This window comes from Macadamia integrifolia, chromosome 6, assembly GCF_013358625.1.
Source record: "Macadamia integrifolia cultivar HAES 741 chromosome 6, SCU_Mint_v3, whole genome shotgun sequence".
Taxonomy (NCBI): Eukaryota; Viridiplantae; Streptophyta; class Magnoliopsida; order Proteales; family Proteaceae; genus Macadamia; species Macadamia integrifolia.
This window is the reverse complement of record NC_056562.1, coordinates 28718253-28736160: the sequence shown is the minus strand read 5'-3', so window position 1 is coordinate 28736160 and position 17908 is coordinate 28718253. Positions and strand designations below refer to the sequence as shown.

Genomic DNA, 17908 nt, shown 5'->3' with positions numbered 1-17908 from the left:
CATGATTCAACTCCACCACCTCCCTCCACACCCCCCCCCCCCCCCCCCAGAAGAAAAAAGAAAAAGATGATCTTATCTGGAAAGGAACCCAAAATTGTTCAAAACTGTACTTGGGGTATGAACTTCATTATTGTTTTCAGAGTTTACACATTCTACTCAAACCCATTTCAGTCTATCAAAACCATTATTTTTCTTCATTTCCAAAGTATTCATGAACATGAACAATATTATTATGATTATTATTTTTATTATTTATAAGTGTTATGGTTAATGTTCATTGGACAGGATGATGGGTTCATCGATCCGTGAGTGAAGGTTTCAGTGGTGGGGGGAAGGTGGTAGGGAATTCACATGCAAGGGTATGGGCTTAGGGTTTCATTTACTTTTCCCAGTTTTAGGGTTCTTTATGGAAGGAATGAAGGAGAGAGAAGAAGGAAAGGGAGACATGAACATCGGGTACTGGGTTACACGTGCACTGTTCTGAACAATTTCCTTTTCGAGGCCAAGAATACTTGAATTGAAAATGGCTAGAACCAGGACAAAGAAAGAGCTTGAACGTTAAAGTTTCCCAGAAGAGATGAAAGTAAAAGCCAAGCCAGCGGAGTAGAGAAGATGACAAGTAAGGTATGTGATATAAAATTTAGTTTTGTCTGGAATCTGAATGGGCACAACTGCAGGTTCTTTGAACTCAACTGAAACAAACCCTTCCACACTGTAATTCTGCAATCTTTCCTCTTCAATCTTCTTCTTCCTACTCTTTTTTGGCCCTTTGGGAGAGGGTTGCCTTGGGGGGCCGCCTTTCTCCCCCATCCCCTCCACCCCCCCCCCCCCCCCCCCCCCCAAACACCAAATTTTTTCCTTTCTTTCTTCTCATGCACCTTTGGACATGAAAGGACACTATGTTCACTCTCCTTCTGCTTCTTCTCCCTATTCCTCTCCCCAACATAATTTTCAAAACCCTAATGTAACTTAAATGCAAATCATCATATTTATAAGTTCAGCTATTATTTAACTTATTTCATTATACTTAATAACTGAATCCTTCAAAACCCTACTGTAGCTTAAATGGAAATCATTACATGCTTCAGTTTTTAGTTAAATATAGTTTTTCTTCTGTTCATGTTGATCTTCTTATTATCCATGAAAGTATTCAACTTGGAAATAAACTATTTGTTACCATGATACTATGATTTTTCTTTATGATGAGTTCTCAAATTCTTAACTAGGAAATCTTGAAACATGTACTTGTAACTAGTAACTTTTCCTGTGCAAGAGTACAAAGCTTCGTGCGGCTGAGATTTCCATCCAATGTCATGATATGTGATTATCGAATATATATAATGAAATGTGATTATTGTGTGGCCCCATGTTACTGTGATCGAGAGGATAAGTCTCTCTCTCTCTCTGCTCCATCACGATGGTTGCCATTGATCTCATACAAGTATTCAGAACCTCTTTTCCACTTTTCTTTCAAACAAATCTACAACCCATTTGATTCCTTCTAACCCAACCCAACCTCTTCCTCCTCCTCTTCCTCCTCTAAGGAAGCGTATAACCCACTTGAGTTTTGAAGAGACTACTAGCCCATTATTCTCTATCATGATTCCTACTTGCACTAACAGAAGATCCAGAAACCCAAATTGAAAACTAGAAATAAGTTATAAGAAGTATAATCCATACATTTTTGTTTCAAATGGTACTTTTAAGTCTAAATTTAACCTCTTGTATTTTGGTTCTTGGGGTTTTTGATGTCTCTAATTTGTAGTTAATGATCAGTTAGCTAATGCCTAGTTTATGTTCTCCCAAGCAGTTGAACATGATTTTGGGTTCCCATGCTTTTTGAAGTAGATTATCTTAATAAATCAATTAATTAATTTTATTTCTCTACCTCTATTCTCACTTAATTCCATGTCTCACTACAAGAAAAGTGGGTAAAAACATCTGTAGTTCTCCTCCATATCATAGGGCTACAATAACATGATTATGGGTATCAGGATTGATCTTCAGACTTCTATTCCAAATTATCACCAGTATCTGAACTATATATGGACTCTAACCCTTCATCCTTCATCATAACTTCTCCTGTGATACTTTCCAACTTATTCTATACAACTAATGTAAGAAAAATCAAGGAACCTAGCTAGTGCCAGCTAAATGCAACAACCCAAGTTCATGCACAGCTGAAACCATTCCTTTGCTATATACTAGGCTGCCTTTTCATGATACTTAGAAACTTTTTTGCAACACCTTTGTCTCCTGAGAAATTTTAACCTTATTCAATATGTAATCTATTTCTAATCCTCTATATTACTTCTTACAACTCAGGATGCAAATCTGAATCTAATATAATATTCAGGAGATAAATTTTAACCACTGATTTTGTACTATAACTATACCAAAATTTTTTTTTTCCTTTAATTGAAATACCTAAGGTGTTTGATTACTTTGATGAAAATCAAAATTACATATTCTAGATGGAAGTCAAGATTCTGCATTGCATTTTCATGATTTTTTTTTTTTTTCATCAATTGATTTTAATTTTTTGCCCTTCCTATCTTATTTTTGGATGTTGTTACCGGGAGAAGATCAACTTTCTTGTAATTAGTTTTCTATTACATTAATCTCCAATAATGAACAAAAAAATCTTACTAAAGAACCGTGAATAGGTGCTGTAATACAGTTACTATACTAAAACCTTGATGTGGGATTCATAAAATATATTGCTAGGTATCGCAGCTATTTGTTCTTTTGGTAAAAGCGAACTTACTCAATGACATGAGAACGCGTTGAAGTTTGATTACTAAGATTCACCAATCATGGAGTAGAAATAGATCAAATTGGTCATACATGTCATTGACAAGGCCTTCCTAGATACAAAATTAGCCACGATACCGTTGAATTCCCGAGAAATAAACTGAAAGAACATGTTAAAAAGAAGAGGATAGATGTAGTATATCCTCCAACAAGAACTTAACAGATAAATAGCAAAGGTCATTGAGCTTGAGATGTAAATAAATAGCTCCTTTGAATCACTCTCCACAAGTAGTTTCTCAATGCAATCTAAAAGCGCTTCTAGTAAACCATTTCGAACAGCTATAGCCTCACCTATTTGTTACTTGCCACTATCAAATCATGGAGATGTTATTGGATTTCCTCAATCTCAAACTGGACATATATCACTATTCAATGTAGGAAACGCAAATTGTTGTCACCAGGCAGGATTCTACTAGTTAAACTCCTCAAGCTATTCTTCACAATAGTTCACTTGATAAAACTGATTGCACTGTATTTGGTCAAACATTTGCTTTAGGACACAAAAACGATGGAAATTTTTCCATTTTCTTGTTGGAATTCTGATGCTAAAGTACAAAACTGATGGCAACTGAAAATTTGAAGTTTGAGATACATATTGGGGCTTTCTATTTCAAAATTGCATTGATTTTACTATCGGATCATATAGTTTCATACAGATATTACACTGGATTTTTGGGTTTAAAAATTAGGGTTATAGCATCCTTAGTTTTTCTTTTCTCTTACTCCAAAAAAAAAAAAAAAATCCTTAATTTTTCTTCTTTTTAATGCCATTCAACATCCTCTCGCAATACCAAGTTTTGGGATTTCAGATGGAGCTCATACTAGATGATGAATCAGGGTTGATTTCCAAAGTTTGGGTCCTAAAATGTTCTGTAAGGGTTTTATTGTGAACATTTTACAAATTTAGATTGTTTTAACTTTGAGCCTTCCCAAGTTTTGGCCAATTTCATATCTATTCAAATAAAATTCAATCGAAAGAGAAATGCTTGATAAATAAGGGTTTCACACAATATATGTATGGTTTGGCCCAATTTAGTATCTATGCTCCATTGGTTGGAAGATAACTTACAACTACAAAGAAGCAAATCTTATTGGGAAGATATCCTATATGGAGAATACACATTCCCGTAGACTGAGCCTAATTCTAAATGTTTTGTTCCGAAGCAAAGATATCCATGGGGGCTGGTTCGTCCTATTGAGATATTCACAACCAAGAGGTACTGGATTCTCTTTCGGATAGGCCCTGAAAGGAGAAAGAAGACTGGAATGCTAATAGGCGTCTATTATTGTCTGCCATTTTGGGAACCTACAAAATTGGGGACTTCATCAACAAGATTGATTTTGGGGTTCAATTACTGATCACCTTGTTGATGTTCAAGGCTGTCCAAGGTTTCGCTTTGTGAGTTCATTGTTTGTCTACCGCTTTCTTTCCTCTTCTGCCAATGATGGAAATGCCAAAGGTGGGAGGGCGTAGCTTAGCTTTTTTATTTTGAATGATTAGCTCTGTCCAGCTGACGTTTGTACTCTAATTTTTTCATTTTTCTTTTAATAATTTTTTAAAAAAAAACTACAAATGACCTTTTAGCTGAAAAAAAAAAGTATGATTTGGGTTATTGGTGGAATGCATTACAAGTAGAGATGTAAATGAATAGCCAAAATTTTCAATTCGATTCACATATGTATACGTGTAGTGGTATCTATATCTGATCAAGGCGTATATGGATCCAAATTTGAATTATTTAGAAAATAATTATTTGGTCAGGATACATAAATAATTATAATAAAACATTAGCTAATTAATGATTTCGAGGGTTCTTGAAGTTTAGATAGGTTCTAGAGAATGAGGAAAAGAGTTCAGACAACTTAGTAAGTTGGATCGAGAGCAAATTGTATTCACTGGAGGAAGGAAGGTCCGGATTACATAAGTTAGAGATGTAAACGGGTAATCAAAAATCCAAATTTGATTCGCATCCGAATTTGTTTAGAGGTATCCATATCCAATTAAGAAATATCCGGATCCGATCTATATTTGATCCATTTAACTCCCTACTTACAACAAGAAGAATTATTGGAATAACTTTCAACCTTCTAACAATAGACATTCCACATCTTCTGCACCTCTAGAACAAATGATGAGATGAAGGTATTATGTACTTGCAATATATAAAACCAGGAGCTTTCTTTCATACGCAATGAACACCACAATTGCATAAGCTATGGTGATTCAAAATGGATAGAGTATTGTTTCAGTGAATTGAAGTGAGTACATTATTTCTGGTAATGATCAAGTGCCTTAATACATGAGATATTCATCCAATTAAGGTCCATCCATCTTTAACATCCCAAAATGACTTTAGTAGAACTTCAGAAATGTTTTTTTGGCTTCCACCAACAAAAAATTGTTTTTTCTACCTCAAGAATACGGAAGTTACCATCTTATGTATCTCAAAAACAATCGAAGATCCAAAAAAAATAGATGGCATTGGGTTGGACTGGCTCAGGCCTCGTCAGCATGCCAAATTCTCTGACCCATCCAAGTTTGGCCAGGGAAACACTTCTTGGGGTGGTGGTGGCTCCCATTGCAGTAGGGCGCTGGCCTAAGTTCAGGGAGAGGTTTCTTATTCGAGCCTACCGTTCCACCCTATCCCATTTACTGTGGACCCCAACCCCTATGGGTTTTCTATAGGATCTGACCAAGAAAACAAAGTTTGGCCCGGTCGCTTACATCCCAACATTTAATATCGTTGGACCTACTTGCACTAATCTATCATTGTGAACATCAAAACCCTTTGGGCTTTGATTAAGCATGACTGCATGAGGAAAGGTTTTTTCATCCTTGAACAATAAGGAAGTAAAAAAAATAAAAATAAAAAAACCCCATCAAGCAAGTAGACATTAACAATAACATAAAAATTCAATCACAAGGTCACATCGTCAAAGGTGAAAAAATTTCTTCGAGTGACGGAAAACTTGATCAATCGGAACACAACACTTCCCCAATCATAACTGGCAATCAAACTTGGAGCAGCAAAAACCTGCTCTGTCATGTAGGTGACCAAATTCTGAAAACACTACCTGGTCATGTGGCCCCACCATAGAAGTGTGGGTCGACGCACCCAATAGGAGAAGGGTCGTCATTTCACCACCCCATGTCTAGTCATAGGAACTCACAATAGGTAGCATTATTTTCTCCATTTCTTTATTTAATTTTTTGGTACAATCAATACGAGGGAAATACTCACATAATAAAAAAATTAAACAAAAAAAACCTCAGTCATTTGTAAGGCAAAGTTTTCACGTGTATGCATAGCCTGCATTAAATACAGTGAGATGGGAGGAATCTCTTTCACCAAAAACAGAAAAAGAGATGGGAGGAATCTCCCGTCCATAAATCCATTTCCCATATGATATACATGCCAAAATGATGTTTAGGCTCGTTCATAAATATGACAATAGAAAAACCTACCTTTTTCATTGCATATACAAATCGATTTCTACAGCATTTATCTTAATAGGTTACACTTGGTGAAGAACTTGAAGGAAGAAACGGTTAAGAGTGCTCCCCCACCCACCCAACTCCTATACTAAAACATTAACATATTCACCTAGAGATTATAGATATCAAACCCAAGTCCACAACCATTTGAAAAATCTCCATAGGCCAGCTTATTCTCACCAACGATCGATCCTTCCCTGGCCTGCCTCACACTGAGGTCAATGACAAGCTTCTGCACAAGTCCCCCAACTGTGGTCTACATGCAAAATATTTCCAAAACGGCTCATGGAAGTAATCTTCAACATTCTATTCGTAACCGCCTCAGTTCAGCTTGGAAGGTGGGACTGGACGTCATTGTACGGTGTGCAAGAGTCCTTATGTCCTCTCGAGAACAGTCTCGAGAAATACGGACCAGCTCCCACAGAGCACCTCCACTAATCATATCCTTCGCATTCACTTCTGCAGAATAAAATCCAAGTTTTCAAGCAACAAAATCTCAGAAGATTCCACATCTTCGTGAGAAGAGTTAAGGTTACTGACCATGTTGTGCCAAGTGACAGAGTGCAAGTTCAATATGGCGTCTGATTGGTGAGGCTTCATTGTTCGCATTCTGTACAATCCAATGAAGTGCTCCATCATCAATCAGGCGAGACCTGCCAGTTTTTGTTCCTGTGGTGTGAACAGTAACATTTTATTATTATGCATCCATAACCCCATGATCTTTTTCACTCCAACTTGAAAGGGACAAAATACTGCAGAATAACGCACACAGGTTTCCCCAATATAGCCCATCGACCAAGATGTAAAATGAAGTTTTGAAGAAGAGATGCTTGAGAACTTTGGCTCGAGAATGAATTTGATAACTCAAACTTCCCAAATACAAGAAGAAAGCAAATCCCAAAACCATTAGTTGCATGCTTCAGAACCATCTGTTTATTAGGTAGTCACCTTGAGTAGATGCTCTGGACTCGCATTTTGCAAAGTTAGCAATTCCACGTGCAACTTGGGCAAGAACATCTGGGTGTCCACATCTCACCATTCCAAGCAATGCTTTAATACCACCTTCACCTCTTAATGTCATTTGTAGCTTGTCTGGACAAAAAGGTATAGAAATACCAAGTGATAAAGGGTCCCAACAGGCAATTTCTCATCATACAAATTGAGGAATCATTATAACACAAATTCCAACTGGTATTAAAATAATTCTTAACATGGAATTTTGATCTTGTTCTGGAAGATGCATAACCATCTTAGATGCCTTGGCTACTGTAATAGACCATATGTGAGTGACGCTTCTCCACTAAATATTACTAATTATACTCTACAATCACCAAAAATATTCTGAGTTTGTAAAGAAGATGAACATTTGATTATCAAGAGTATCAAACACAATAAAATTAGAATCAACAGTTTCCTTGCATGCGTTTCTTCCAAAATAAGTGGATTACTTTTCCATTTCCCCTGCAACTTTCATGGCATTACCAGCCAGGTGTCTGGCAACTAATTGAAAAAACAGAAGATACAAGGCAGTTTACCGTTTCCACACAGATTTGCAATGGCTCCAGCAACCATTCGAAGAGTTTGTGGATCTTCAGCATCTGCTGCAGTCATTGACAACAAGCTAATGCCACCTTGAGCCATTATAAGTTCTTGGTTGGTTTCTGTTACCAAAAAAATGAAGGTAAAACAGCAAGGAATCTGAATCCCAAATAATAGCCATTCCTAAACTCAAAACATCAGAAAATAGACATTTTGAAAACTAACCATTCATTGCAAGGTTGGCAATAGCACCAGAAGCTACTCTGCGTATCATATCATCCTCTGAGCTTCTAAGAAGCATTAACAAGGATGTAAGACCACCAGCTTCTACAATCTTTTCCTGATTTGCTTCTGCACATGCCATGCACATTCCGTTATAAGAAATCAACACATGCTGAAATAATATAATCAGTAATGTTTGGCTTGATCAACACCAGCTGAAAACAAACCAATTTAAGAAAGACCATATCTTAATCATAATATTTCAGTGCTTTAGGGTCACTTTTTTCCTACTGACTTTTCCGGGGACATTCTGTTAATGTTCCTATGTACCAATCCACTACTAAAGAGTAAGACCTCGAGCATGCAAAGAGATAGCACAGATCAGATGGAAGGAGACAGTGCAGCGGAAGAAGGTTGGTGCGACTTGTGAGACAGCAGTCGAGAGTGGGAATGATCCAGCTAGAGCCCTGGTTATGGTTAGTGCTTGTCTCAGTTCCTATCCTACTATTCCCCTTACTTGATTGGTGCATTACAATCTCTAGGACTAGAGGATCAGATGAAGTGTTAACTGTCAAGGACTGATAACAGACCCTGAATCATTCCTTGGAAATACCATAATAGATTGGTTCAGATCATCTGATCCAGTGAGAAAAACCCTAATATACCGATACCATTTCAGTGATCCAGCAAAACTGCAACAGTTCAAAACCATGCCCTGTCTAGAGCGGTAGATATGCCATCCATCATCCACTTTATAAGCACTCTTCATTAAATTTCAGTTTTCATCTGAGAAGAAAGTTTGCTCAATCTTCAAGTCGGCATACAATTCAAATCCTGCAATTCCTAGAAAGCTACCATCTATCACTATTTATAATCATTCTACAGCTCCATTTCAGCTTCAAACCTTAATGGCACAGTGCAAGCAACACAAATCATTCTCAGATTCACTGACCCAACTTGGTTCAGCCTGTCATTTCCTACCTTTAGCCTCTTGAATTCCGTGCAAACAGCTACTCACAAACCCATCTTTATCTAAATTTCAGTTTTATTATCAACACTTAACAATAATAAATAGGAGGGGAAGGGTAATAAAAGAGATCCTTTTTCTCGAGCATCACTCACATCAAGCTAATCTAGCAAGGAGCACCAGATACTGAATCCCTGCAGACTACACAAATGAAGCACATAACTTGATAGGTAACATAAAAGACTACCTTCAGCCGCCAGATTGGCCACAACTTTTACCGCATGAATCCGTACATCAGCATCTTCGGATTCAAGCAGAGACAAGATCTTTTGCATTCCAACTACAAGAGAGAACAATTTCTTAAAGAGAGACAGAGCCAGCGGAAGTTGTTAGATAATCCATAAACGATAGGCACTAAGTAATCATCTTGTCCAGTCAGTTTATATTACCTTGTTCAAATAGTTTTGCAATGGAGGCTTTTTGTTCGTGTCCTGAATCTTTGAGCGGTGGATGCCGAACTTGAGCCATGAGGGAGTCCAGACCAGTGAAGATTTTTCCAGGTCCATCTCTTTCAAGACTTCTTCCTGTCTATGAAGAGTAAACTGAGGCATTAGACAATATATCAACACTCAAACATATTGGAAAAAATCCATAATTACCAGCGAAATATGATTTAAGTAATGACCAAGTTTAACTTCTGCAAACAGCATACCTCCTCAGCTTCAAAACTCAATTGCAACAACTGACTTCTTAGTATTGTGATTTCTTCTTCAAGTTTCCCTTTCTGGCGTTCCTCGTCTTCCAGCAACTTATGGAGCTTTAATAACTCAGCATTTCCAGATGCCTATAAAACCATAAATGCCAGCAAACCAATAATTAGAAATCTAGAAAGAACCGAAATGATAATGAAACAACAGTACTTAGTGATTGATAGATCCATCAAACCTCAGAACTTTTCCATTGAGCTAGTTGACTTTCTAGATTTTTCACCTCTTCTTCAGCAACCTTTCTTGAATGAATTTCATTCTTCAACAACTGTCTGAGTTCAATGACTTCCTCAGAAACAGACACCAAGGGGCCCTGCTCACCAGAATTGAAATTCTGAGGATCACTTCCGAGGTAACGATTCAGCGAAAGGATATTCAGTAAGAAAAATTTTCCATCAACCATGGTGTAAGAACCACACAACTAAAAAATCTCACAAACAAAAACCAGTTGTCAATGGATGCTAGATGTTCAACAAGATTGGTCTTCCTTTGTCAACACTTCTTCCCACCCCCACCCCAATTACAGAACATGCAACCAAGCTGCAAATCATTCAACGGTAAAAACTCTCTCGAAAGAGATGGCGAAGGGAAATAAAAGGAGCAAAGGACATACAATTTAAGCTACATTATTAACGAATACCAACATAAAATGTGGCATCAATTGTGGATTTGTACTCAAACTTACAAAAAACATAAACCAAACAACTACCAACTCACTCTTGCTTTATTATGTTCGTTGGCATGTCATTAACTAGATAAGAAAGAAAGTATAATTAACCCTAAATCAAGATTTACAACCATATTCCAGAAGCAATGAAATCCTTATGCTATGCTATTACCATGAAGAATGGTCATGAGAGCGAAAGGGGGTGCATAAAAATAAAGTAACCAATATTAGCGTGAAGAATGGTCAAGAGAGAGAAAGGGGATGCAAAAAAATGAAGAAACCAATGAAATCAGATTCAAAGAACCAGATGATGTCTTCAAAAAAGTTACAGAAAGTGGATTCAAACCTCCCAGCTATGCGTTTTGTCCAAGCATTCATCTTTATGTTCAAATCCAGTCTTATCATTACCGTGCTTCTGCTTATCCATTATCCATTGCTCCTCAAGTTTCTTTATGGATGCCATATACTCTTTCTGGTATTTCAATCTCTCATTCTAGAAAAAAGAGAATGCATGAAGGCAAAAAATTAAACCATTAGTATAATGTTAAACCAACCTTGACAAGCATGATGTGATGCTAATGGAACACATTCACAGTAATGAAGGAAATATTCAATACCAAATGACACTGTAAGTTAAATCTGGAATTCTGTTGCTTTTTTTTTTTGGATAAATTTGAATTTTTTCACATTAGAAAAACAATGGAAGATCATGACAAATTTTCCTGCAAAAATGTAGAACAGATGCATCAATAGCATCTCTACTGGAGACATAGCCAAATACAAGGAGAGCTGCTTTGGAAAGATAGAATATTGCAAAGCAATCCAAATGCCAGTTTTATTTTCTGCTTCCTTAGTTTATAATCTTTGACATGGTCTCTGAACTTACCTAAAGAAAAGTCTCAAAATGGAGAAATCTAATAACACAAAATTAGAGAAATAGATAGGCTCAAGTCTGGTTGAAACTCTAATGATAAGACAGAATAGGCTGTCAAAATCTCAGATTGATCCAAGGCTCAGATCCTGAGATCTGAGAGTTTCCTACTGATGTCAGGACTCTCAAGAACAGTATCGAAGAATCAGATTTAATTCCAACAAAATAGGCAACAGAACAAATCAATTGAAAGGCTGAGAATAGCAGTACTATTAGGCCAAACAAAGATCAGGATCAGATTCCAGAAATCCCAGCTAGAGAAGGAAACTAGAATTGATCACCAAGATTGCATTTTTATGAAGTATTTGAAATCAGAACTCAGAGATATCTTAGCACAGCAATCAGAAAAGGAATGTAGCAGGATTCAATCAACAAAGCATGGAAGAATCTCAACCCAACAGAATAATGAGCCTGAATTGAAGAACAGATAAGGAGAGAAAATAGAGAACCAAGAAGGAAGAAGAAAAGAATAAGATTAAGAACAAGCTAAGGAGCTAAGAAGTGTGTAAGTCGAGGAAGGCACCGGTTACAGTAGATAGAAGAAGAAGAAAAGACAATTGGTCAGGAGAGAAGTTCTCACCAATCCTGCATGCACCAGCACAGCAGCAACTTCGAACGCAAATTTCCAATTCAATAAATGAACTATATCATAAAAAGGGGTTGGTTACATGCATAAAAACCCCCAAAAAAAAAAAAAAGAAGAAGAAGAAGAAGAAGAAGAAGAAACAGTAACAGACTACATCAATGACTCTTAAACTTACTAATAAAATTAAACTGACATAAATACTTAACTTAAAAGGACTCCTAAAATAAACTAAACTTGACTACTTAACAGCAAATGTGATCCACACAATCTTATCCATATACTTAAATACTGTTTTCAGAACAAAGACCCTAAATATAGGCTTATAAAAGAGGACCATTATATCAATAAATCTAAAAAAAAATGCCCAATGCCACACATTACTGCCATTGACAAGAAATAAAGAAAAACAGAAGAAAGGAAGGATGAGGGAGAATAACAACAGAAGGAAGAAGAAAAGAGGAACTCACCTGTGAGGAGGGGTTCAGAATCAAACCAGAAGACAATAGGAAGGAACAAAAGAATCAGCAGGGATGCTCCTTTAATCAATGCAAGAAATGCCTTACTCAAGTCAAACTTTATTCATTTTAATCATTGAAAAGTGAAAAGGCAGCTATATGCATATATAGAGTTAAAACAAAAACTCCTACTCAAACTCTACATAGAACAACTGACTTCTACAACTCCTATGTGGCTGACCCTAAAATAGAAGAAAATAAAAATATATTTCAATTATAAGAATAAATCTACAACCCCTATTGGACCAAAATCCCCTTGGTTTGGATCTGGTTCATCTTGGTATGGGTTTCTAGATCGGGTCATGCCGGTCCAGCCACACATGCAACCATAGTTTTTAAGGTGTGCTCTAGGGATCCAGGCACCTTGACAACTATGATCACCTAGGTGGTGTTGCCTTGGTCACCTAGCCCCCTCCAACACCTTGGGTCGCCTAGATGACGCGACAACTATGCATAAAACTGCATCAATCTTGCTATTTGAAATATCTGTGATAATCCTTATATCATATACTAATACAGGAAGCCTACACCCATTGAATACATCTCGTCAAAATGGAACGAGACAACACCAATATCTTGTAGGAAAGGAAAGAAACTATGAATTGATTTTTTTTTTTTTTTTTTTTTTTCCCCTAGGGAGTGAATAAAATATTCAAGCTCAAAAAAAATGACGATATAAATTTGAGGCAAGCCAGAGGCTCAGGATGAAAACAAGAAAAACAAAGAAAAAAAAAGAAATAAGGAAAACACACATAAAATTCAGAATATGTTCTTCAGCACAAAATGTTCAACCCAGTTGACTCTGATAAAGTCAATGTGCATACATCTAACAATTATGAATCAGTTCATTTTGTTGCAGGATTAATTTTATTGAATAGTCAAAATATAGATACTTGAAGAACTAACCTCCAAAGCATCAGCATAGTTTCTTTCCAACTCAGAGATACGATTTTGTGCTTCTATAGTTATTCTTTCCACTTCATCCTCAAAAGCTTTCTGCTGTCTTTCATGTTCAACAATAAGTTTGTCCAACTGTATCTCAAGTCTTCTTGACAAACTTTTGTAATCAAATTCTTCCTTTATCTTAACCATATTCTCCACCTTCATAGCCTATAAGGGGCGGGGGGATTTCAACACACATCAATCCAATAATGTAATATCAAGTGTTGACAAGGTCTGCATTATTTTTTTTCCCACCTGATAATTATTCCAAAGTGAGAAGTAAAAGCACAAATACAGCAGTAACAAGCATTCCAAAGATAAGCAAATAAGTAGCAAATGCAGTAGTTATTTGCAAAATATATAGAAAGTGAAAAATAAATCACAATACTTCTATCATTAAAAAGAAAAAATAAAACAGTCTTGTGCCTTGGGGTCATTGGGTTGTCAGATTTTTTTGGGGGGAAACATTGTGCTTCAGATCATAAGTTTGAAGGACTATTTTTTTAACAATCAAAGTGTTTTAAGGATAAAATTTTGCAGAATCCCATGAGAGTTCCAGCTTAAACTTCAAAAAACTTCAAAGACAATTTGGAGGACTGGAGATGAACCACTTTTAAAGAAGAAAACAAAGCATTGTAAAAAACCCACCCTTTGTCCAAACATTATGGTACTCGAAGTCTCTCCTCTATGGCGGGGAGATGGCCCGATTGTTACAATCAATGAAGTTCTTGCTGTACCTGTAACATTTAATAAATGTCAAGTGAGACATACAAAAGTGCATATTAACACCTGCTTTGCTCCAATGAACTGATGCAGTGGCAAAGAAGAAGAGAAGAAGAAGCTAGAGAGATATGAAGAAAGTATCACCCCCAAACGAATCTCGAAGCAGCCTCGTAAGCTTTGAGTCACGAACTGGTACATGGGAACTATTTTCCGCCAATGCATTTATGCACTTTCCTAGTGCACTCAACGACAGATTGATCGATTTGGCTTCTTCTAAAGTATGCCCCTCGCTTCCTGCGAACAAGAAATACAACAATAATCCCACTAAATAATATAAGAACCTAACTCCAACTACAGGGGTTACCATAGTAATGAAGAACAGTGACATGCACTGCCACAACTATATGTAACTTTCAGTAATGGGAAGAGGGAAAAAAATATAAGTTGTACTTGGTGACTCGTATGATACTGATCAGTCCATAACTTTGATCACCACTTTGCAGAAAATCCATGAAGCTGATATCATGCAACTATTTTCTGGGTAAACAAAAAGGTGGGGGGGCATGGAGGAGACTAAGGGAAACACATACTGCTCCTCTAAGAAATATGGTTGCATAAAGAAACTATAATGTAAGATTGGATCACAAGTGATCCAAACCCAAGTAGGATCTTTAGTAAATTCAATAAAAATCAGATTCAGGGACAGATAGAATGAACAAAATAAAAATAATAGAATAATGGGAAGAATGGGGGTAGGGGAATGGCTATCTCAGCCTGGGTCTCTCACCCTCAGCTATCTCAACTGATGATCATCCTTTATGAGGGAATAATTTTGCAGACAGCAAGAAAAAAAAAAAAAAATTCATTCAATCAAATTCGTGTTCAATGTTGTAGCCCCTTACAAATTTATATAGGAAATTCAAAACTGACTCAAACACCAAAAAGGAAATGCCTAACCCAATCCTTAACTAATTGAGAAACCTAAATTGACTAAAAAACTGAAATAACAAAGAAAATAGACTCAAAACATGACTCTAACTAAACTAATGAATTAAATCTCGTTTTCCTACTTTCAACCCATATTTTAGGCCCATTAAAGTGGCCCATTACAAAGAAAAACTATGGGATCAAAGGCCCACCACATACATAACCCAATCTAAGGCTTATTTCCAATAAAATAAACCCATTAAGTGACTCATCTGCATCAAACTACCTAAGATAAGGAACACAAGCAGATTGGAGGGACCAGTTGTTCATCCAGGAATAGGAATCCCGCATCACCTTTCATCTCAATAATGAACCTGAATGCTATTCAAATGGAGAACCCTTCAATTTGAGCAAGGATATTGAGTTGCATATGATTAATGATGTAGAAGATCAAGACAGCAATATCATGTTCATGAAGTGGACAAACAAGAGCATCAGTTTTTGGGAGGGGTCAGATTTGCCATTCAGTTTCATCAAGAAACTAGAAGAAAGATGAGACAAGCACAGATATTTCAGAGGCAGGATTGCCTTTGGAATGTGAGTAAGAGGGGAGATGATGAGTTTAAAACCAATTAGGTTGAGGAGAAACATTATTACTAGGAGTAACATAGCCCCCATAGGAATAGCAAAGAGGAATCATAGCATGACCTTTTTTGAGGTTGGTTGACAGCTGGGGGATCAGTGATGTTACTGGGGCTCTAAACTGGAGACCCAGATTTCGAATCTTGTAATCACTTTTCCGACTTCATGGCAGTCGATCCTCTTCCTCATTAAAATTATGAGTTAGGGCATTGGTCAATCGGAGTATCAGACGGAGGCTACAAAGGATGCTTTTCTTTCCGCTTTACAATTCCTCCTTTTTTTCTCTTCCTTTTCTTGGAGCTTGTGATCTCTCAGTATACATATTTTTTATGCAAAATAGCTAGGAGAAAACAAAATAATAGTTAGAAGTTGTGATCAGATACCTGATTTATCAATACGCTCTGAACCAGCAAGATCGACCACAATTAGTTTCCCTTTCCGAACAACAGGTGGTTTGATAGTCTTGCTCAAGTGGGAGGCATTGCCATTCTCACTTGAAAAAGCTGCTGCTTCTCTTCCTATGACCGACCTCTTAACATTTACCTAAATGAGAAAGGAAAACTCCATTACACTTAACCAAATCTGTAAACAAGTAAAACAGCCATCAACAAGACCATATGAGCTTCTACACGAGAGTATCACGATAAAATAAGTACAATTATTCACCATTAGAATAGCATGACTGCGAGAAGATTCAGTATTCAGCTTTGTGTTTGCAGCAAACCGATGAGCTTCCCCCAATCGTAGCAGCTCTAGAAAACTCTTCTGGTTCCTTATTTCTACTACAGTTGCACCTGGCAATGAAACATCACCAGCTCTCGGGTCTTCCACAATGGAAATGTTATCATTAGCAGGATCAAGCAGATCCTGGATGGTCTCCATATAAAGCTGCACATGTTGGTAAAAACAATAAAGTTGATATAACATGTGGTGTAATACACAATTACACAGCCATCACAGGTTGAAACCCAATGAGCATGTGTAGTGGCTTTAAATGATAATGGCAATGTGCACTTATAACTACTCTTAAGGATTAACAACCTGCAAGTAGGAGACTGATACAGAATCAGTCTCAGGAGAAATATCTGCTAAAATATCCTCCATTGAGCGCACCATAATTCCGCGAGAAGCAGTATCCTTCTCCCCAAGCAGTCCAAGGGTAAAAGTCTTCCCAGTACCAGTTTGCCCATAAGCCATCACTGTCCCATTATAACCTTCAAGAACACTCTACAGAAAGAAATGGCACATCAACACTGCATATTGTTGAAAGTCAAAGTTGATAAAGCAGATTCATCATGAATAATTAAACGAATAACCAGCTCACGCTGCATATTGTTGAAAGTAGGGTCAAAGTTGATAACGCAGATCCATCATTAATAATTAAACGAATTACCAGCTCCCTAAACCATATTCTACAATGATGTTAATGTAGTGGGAGAAAACAAGGGATAACAGACATTACAAAGAGAATAGTAATTATGAAAACCCAGCGATATGCAAAAAGTAGAAACATTGGGCCCCCTTAACAGTCAATCACCATGTTAGAACCACTGTTGAAATTTTAGGAAAGGTATGAATTATCAATTGGCTCCACGAAACCCAAAGTGGCCATCATTCGAAATTTCAGTTCCGACTGAAATCAAAACAAAATGACTATCAAAATTGCAGTCTCAAATGGACAAAATTTTGTAAAATGGACTGAAATTTCACTGAAATATTTCAAATCGACATAATCAAAATGGGATCTAAATCCAAAATTTCAAGCCGCCGACTTTAGCCAAGGACTGAACAGTAGTATAACATCAACATAGAGCACAAAACAATTGTAGAGAAAGAGACGTTTCCCAACATTATGCGAGAAGGAAAAGTAAACAACTCAAAGATTACAATCCATGATAATTACAAGGACGTGCAGTAAAAATTTAGACCACATTTGAATCTCACAAACCTCAACAACTGGTTTTGCCACAACTTCATAGACACGCTTTTGTGATGCAAATTCAGTGAGCACTTCATCAAATTCATAGGTGTCTGAATCCCAATTGTTTTTGCGTAGCTTCAACCTTTTAAGCTGAGTTGGGGCAACCAAATCAGGAATTAGCAAGACGAAAGCAACTTTCGATGAAGCATCTCTGTTTTTTTTCCCTTTTTACTTTCCCTTTTTTTTTTT

The 17908-nt window shown here is 36.9% G+C and overlaps 1 protein-coding gene across 1 annotated transcript in view; it reads right to left on the bottom strand.

Moving 5' to 3' along the window:
* Positions 1-6261: 6261 nt before the first annotated feature.
* LOC122082360 (kinesin-like protein KIN-UB) overlaps positions 6262-17908 on the bottom strand; it is a 14341-nt gene continuing 2694 nt past the window's right edge. Inside the window, exons 3-19 of the mRNA XM_042649865.1 lie at positions 17687-17809; positions 16780-16965; positions 16405-16626; positions 16122-16281; positions 14314-14463; positions 14095-14183; positions 13411-13614; positions 10819-10965; positions 9984-10118; positions 9751-9882; positions 9488-9626; positions 9286-9378; positions 8075-8200; positions 7846-7971; positions 7259-7402; positions 6851-6979; positions 6262-6769 (exon numbers count right to left, since the gene is read on the bottom strand). Coding sequence (XP_042505799.1) covers positions 6609-6769; positions 6851-6979; positions 7259-7402; positions 7846-7971; positions 8075-8200; positions 9286-9378; positions 9488-9626; positions 9751-9882; positions 9984-10118; positions 10819-10965; positions 13411-13614; positions 14095-14183; positions 14314-14463; positions 16122-16281; positions 16405-16626; positions 16780-16965; positions 17687-17809 — 2466 coding nt within the window. The 3' untranslated portion in view covers positions 6262-6608. The remainder of the gene's footprint in view (positions 6770-6850; positions 6980-7258; positions 7403-7845; positions 7972-8074; positions 8201-9285; positions 9379-9487; positions 9627-9750; positions 9883-9983; positions 10119-10818; positions 10966-13410; positions 13615-14094; positions 14184-14313; positions 14464-16121; positions 16282-16404; positions 16627-16779; positions 16966-17686; positions 17810-17908) is intronic.